The 5,538-nt window shown below is 33.8% G+C and overlaps 1 protein-coding gene across 1 annotated transcript in view; it reads left to right on the top strand.

Annotated features, from left to right (window-relative positions):
- pi4kaa (phosphatidylinositol 4-kinase, catalytic, alpha a) overlaps nucleotides 1-5,538 on the top strand; it is a 52,909-nt gene that overhangs the window by 14,733 nt on the left and 32,638 nt on the right. Inside the window, exons 20-29 of the mRNA XM_016567581.1 lie at nucleotides 802-910; nucleotides 1,188-1,324; nucleotides 2,702-2,835; nucleotides 2,911-2,993; nucleotides 3,468-3,538; nucleotides 3,622-3,746; nucleotides 3,948-4,029; nucleotides 4,142-4,225; nucleotides 4,786-4,875; nucleotides 4,960-5,079. Coding sequence (XP_016423067.1) covers nucleotides 802-910; nucleotides 1,188-1,324; nucleotides 2,702-2,835; nucleotides 2,911-2,993; nucleotides 3,468-3,538; nucleotides 3,622-3,746; nucleotides 3,948-4,029; nucleotides 4,142-4,225; nucleotides 4,786-4,875; nucleotides 4,960-5,079 — 1,035 coding nt within the window. The remainder of the gene's footprint in view (nucleotides 1-801; nucleotides 911-1,187; nucleotides 1,325-2,701; nucleotides 2,836-2,910; nucleotides 2,994-3,467; nucleotides 3,539-3,621; nucleotides 3,747-3,947; nucleotides 4,030-4,141; nucleotides 4,226-4,785; nucleotides 4,876-4,959; nucleotides 5,080-5,538) is intronic.

The following is a 5,538-nucleotide window of genomic DNA, read 5'->3' as shown; positions in this document are numbered from 1 at the left end:
TCCCGCACTCGCCCATCAAGTGTTGTCCCGCGCCGCACTCTGCTGCGTTGGGTCCCGCGATAGTGCAGGTCTCTAAGGTGCCTGTTATAATGTTATGATTGAGGCTCTGGACTCTGAGCGTAACTTGTTTTTCTATAGCAAACTATAAAATATTTTCTATAAAATGTTAATGCCCTGGCAGTGGCTTTAGACCTCCCCCAAACCAATAGCTTTGGTTTTATATTTAATTTGATTACATTAATGTTATAAGTTGAGATTTACAAGAAATATTTAAATTGCTACTATGTAAAAGGAATACTGCTCTAAAAAAGCACCTTATTTGTTTAAAGTGTTTGCAAACCAAATGTAATTGCGCTTTTGTTCATATAGCAGTACTTTTAAATGAAAAGTGCACAATACACTACTTTTTAATCCATTATTGAATTTTGTGCATAACAATGTGATTAATCGTAGGCAAATCATGCGATTAATCGCGATGAAAATTTTTAATCGTTGCCCAGCACTATTATTTTTGTTTATGACTGTCATAAATTCAGCATTGTCATCATGGGAATAAATTACATTTTAAAATATATTAAAATAGAAAATAAAATTTCAAAATCAAATAAATGCAACCCAGATTTGGACATTTTTAATGCTTAAGTAAAATTTGCAAAATCAGTCTGTTTTGGTGTAAAAATTTTGAAATAAAAATTTAATTCGCTTTATTTTACTCTCCACATATAATAATTTTGGTTACTACCTGATTGTGTCAAGCTGTTCATAATTTCATCTGTCTGCATTTTTTATTTTATTTTATAGCTGACCAAACGTTTGCCGCCCATAAAAGAGGCCAAACCGAGACTGCAGAAGCTGTTTAGAGATTTCTGGCTGTATTCGGTTGTGATGGGCTTCACTGTTGAGGGCTCAGGTCAGATAATTGTCATTTATAAATCACTTATATAAGTCAACATATTTGTAACTGTTTATTTTCTTAAGATTGAACAATATGTATGATAAAAATGACTGCCAGTTAAAAATACCTAATCGTAGTTATATATGACAGAAGGAAGCTCTGTAATAATACTGCTACTATTTCTGTGTTAAAAATACCCCAATATTAAATAAAAGATTAGCATAAGCCATCCAATTTGTAGGTCTGAATATTGATCTGAATATTGACTGATTTTGTCATCTTTCACGTTCAGGTTTGTGGCCGGAGGAGTGGTATGAGGGAGTGTGTGAGATCGCAACCAAATCCCCCCTGCTGATGTTCCCAAGTGGAGAACCGCTGCGCTCAGAACTGCAGTATAACTCTGCCCTGAAGAACGATACGGTCACTTCGGTACAGCTAAATCAGTTTGATTCTTGATATAAAAGACGGATTGTTCCCTGCTTCACCAAATCAGACAGAAAATTTTGGTCGTCACATTTTTTTCTTATAGCGCTTTATACTATACAGATAGTTTCAAAGCAGCTGCACAGTGATAAACAGGAAAATAATGTTGCAAAATTTGATCAATTATGAAGCAAACTCAGTTAAACTATAAAGCAGCTATACAGAAGACAATAGTGTCATTATCCTATAGAGGCCCGTTTCCACCATCAAAAAAAAAATGAAAAAGGTTATTGCGACTTTTTATCTCACAATTCAGACTCGCAATTCTGAGAAAAAATTTCATAAGTATGAGATATAAACTCAGAATTCAGATTTTTTTCCCTCACAATTCTGAATTTACAGCTCACGATTTTGCATTTATTGCAGAATTTATTGCAATTCTGACGTTTTTCCTCAGAATTCTGAGTTTACATTTCTCAATTCTAGTTTTTTGCTTCCGCCATGGAATACAAAATAAAAAAGGTAATTACAACTTTATATCTCACAATTTAGACTTTTTTTTTATAGCAATTGTGAGTTTATATCCCAAAATTTTCTTCTCTGAATTGTGAGTTTATATTAGGCTGCCCCCTAATAGACGACTAAACATTAGTCAACAAGAAGAGGCTTAGTCGACTTAAATTTTATTAGTTGGTTAGTTGCAGGAAAAAAAACGGTCCGTGTCTGTGGCTGGTTCTTGAGGTAATTACTTCTTGCTATTTTTCCTAACACATAGTCATTACTTTTGCAGTGCTTTGTGGCAAGCTTTATGTATGCGCTTGAGCACAAAATAGGCTATATATTAAAGGCTCCCCTGATACCCATACTGTGCTGCACATTATTGGCAATATTGAGCTGAAGCTTGACTTTGCAAATTTAAAATCGCAAATCAAATCGCAATCGATATATCTGTCAAAAAAATCGCAATTTGATATTTTCCCCCAAATCGCACAGCCCTACTCCCCACCCCCAGTATATATTTAGTTGCTATAATTAATTAAATATAAACATTGTCAACTAGAAAAATCTTTATTTGGGGGCAGCCCTAGTTTATATTTCTCAGTTGTGAGTTTATATGAGGAAATCTTCCGAATTGCGAGAAAAAAAGTCCGAATTTTGAGAAGAAAAGTCACAACCTTTTTTAATGGGTTTTTTTTTTAATCTTGTGGCAGAAATGGGCTTCCATGGTATCCAACTCAATTCAGTTCAAATAGTGTTCTCATCTGATATTGTGAGTGCAGGCAAATTGCTAATGTTACTGATTATGAATTGTCTTGTCCAGCATGATCGCTGAAATTCACCAGTTTCACCCTGTAAATTGAACTGTATGCATTGTGTTTCTAGGCTGAGCTGAATGATTTGAGAGGCACCATCATTAACCTGCTGGATCCTCCGCCGGAGGTCGCTGCGCTCATCAATAAACTGGAGTTTGCCATGTCCACCTACCTGCTGTCCGTTTACCGACTGGAATACATGAGGTACGTGAGTAAATGCTGGTCTGGTTTAGACTGGTGTGGTTCTTTGCTTGAACATGACCGCTTGTATCTTCTCAGGGTGTTACGCTCACTGGATTCTGATCGGTTTCAAGTGATGTTTCGATATTTTGAGGACCGAGCGATCCAGAAGGATAAATCAGGTGGGCTAGAACATTAATCTGTTTCTGGATGATTTAAGACGACTTATGATTCATGACTTTGTTTTCTCAAAATGAGTTGTTTTCTCCTTTTCACTAGCACTTACACCAAACTTTACAGATACGTTGTATTCCTATCTATATTCTGAAGTGTAGCTTAATCATATATCATTCCCTGATTTATATAACATTTTTATTCCTAAAAACATGGTGAGAATGAATCTGGAAATTTTTCAGTGATATAATTCTTAATTTGCTCATTTAAACAAGACATTTCAGAAAACTTGCAATACAAAATTTCAATTCTTAATGTGCTGTGATTAATCACTTAGTTAAAGTTTTATGATATCTATTAGTTCAAATTTGCCCTATTCACCTATAGGGTCTTGTCTTAAGATTCAAGTTTAGCAAATACTGTATATAATCAATAGATGATTTTATTTGACAGCTTTGCTGTGATTGTGTTCCTCGTCTCAGGAATGATGCAGTGTGTCATTGTGGTGGGTGACAAGGTCTTTGATGTATTTCTTCAGATGATGGCTGACAAGGTAAATGAAAAATATAACCTCGTCCTAACTGAGGACGTGGATCATTAGCTTTGTCCTCTAATATTACATATCTTTTTTCCTAGGAAAAGACTAAAGCTCATGAGGAGGAGTTAGAAAACCATGCTCAGTTCCTGTTGGTCAACTTCAACCACATTCACAAGAGAATCCGCAGAGTGGCGGACAAATATCTGTCAGGACTCGCTGAGACGTGGGTCCTTCTCCATTACAATCACAGGAAATGATGTCAGACTATACTGAACTCAAAAGTGTTCTGTAGAGGTGTTGTTTCTGTAGATATTATGTTGTCATGTTTCTGTGTGGGTTAGTCACTTACCTCACAAACAGTAGAAAAGTGTATTAGGTTGATTTCTTCTTCTTGAACGTTCAATGCAGCCGTGTCTCTGTCTAGTTTTCCGCACTTGTTGTGGAGCGGTCGTGTCCTGAGGACCATGCTGGATATATTACAGACCCTGTCTCTTTCTCTCAGCGCTGTAAGTGCTCAGATCAAGTTCATATGCGTTTCCTCATATGGAGATGTTCAGGGTTTTGTTACAGGAGATGTTTGACACATTATTGATTTTAAAATCTTAAAATGTTCTTCAGGACATACACAAAGACCAGCCGTATTATGACATACCGGACACCCCGTATCGCATCACAGTGCCGGATACATACGAGGCCAGAGAGGTACATTTACTTGACTTATTCATTTTTTTTCCCCACTTACTAAAATCACTGGAATTTTATGTACAATTTTTATTTATATATTATATTAAATATTTTTATTTATATTTGACATTTGTATTAAATATAATTTTATATATATAATTTTAATATTTACATTATATTTGTTTTATAAATATATACAAATTTATATGAGTACATAAGTTTATACAAATACAAATTATGTTATATAATATGTTATGAATATATTTTAATTGGAAAAATATATATACAGGTATATGTAATATAATTTCTATAAAATTTCAATGTATATTTGTATTACACTTAATAACAACACATATAAAAATATGCATATTTATGTTTAATATAAATGTATATTTATATATATTATTTTTACTTAATTTTTTATTTTACTTACTGTAAAAATGTATTTGACTTTTTTTGACTGGAATATAAAACGAGTAAAAAAAAAAAATCATGAATGTGAATTTGGCTTCTTATTAAAAAGCATGGTACTGCATGTGTGTTAATGATATGTTTGGGATTTCATATGTCATGTGTAGAGCATAGTAAAAGACTTCGCTGCCCGCTGTGGAGAAATCTTAAAAGAGGCCATGAAATGGGCGCCATCGGTCACCAAATCTCACCTACAGGTTTGGCCTCCCATGAAAAGCAATAGATATTTAACTTATTATCCCCTGCAACGATTTTCAACAGCATCAATGTATTTTCCACAGGAATACCTGAATAAGCATCAGAACTGGGTGTCGGGTCTGTCTCAGCACACGGGTCTGGCGATGGCCACTGAGAGCATCCTGCACTTTGCTGGGTACAACCGTCAGAGCACCAGTCTGGGTGTAAGATGACCAGCTTCTGTTGAGCTTTTAGTTCATGCTGAAGGGAGATATTGACTAGTTTCTTAGTGATAATAAACAATCAGGAAATTTTATGAAAAGTTAGTATGTTCGCTGTCATTTCAGACCAGTGTTGTTTTAGTATTTTTGAGATACAATTATAGTTTTATTAATATTTTGAACTACAATTTCTTTTTATGTTTTCCGTTTTCATTTGAATTTTGGTTAAAATTTTATTAATTTTGTTTTGGGGGGGGGGTTATTAGTTTTTTTTCTATATGTCTATATAGTTTAAATTGTTTTTATTCATTTGTATTTCAGTTTTAGCTTCATTTTAGTATATCTAATTAAAAAAATTTTCATCTAAATGAAAAATTTGCCTTGGCAACTAGCTTAAATAAAATACTATTTAAAAAAAAAAAAATAATATATATATATATATATATATTTGTTGTAGTATTT

The sequence above is a fragment of the Sinocyclocheilus rhinocerous genome, unplaced genomic scaffold (genome assembly GCF_001515625.1).
Source record: "Sinocyclocheilus rhinocerous isolate Xijiao unplaced genomic scaffold, SAMN03320098_v1.1 scaffold2207, whole genome shotgun sequence".
Classification (NCBI taxonomy): Eukaryota; Metazoa; Chordata; class Actinopteri; order Cypriniformes; family Cyprinidae; genus Sinocyclocheilus; species Sinocyclocheilus rhinocerous.
This window is presented reverse-complemented; position numbering and strand designations above follow the sequence as displayed.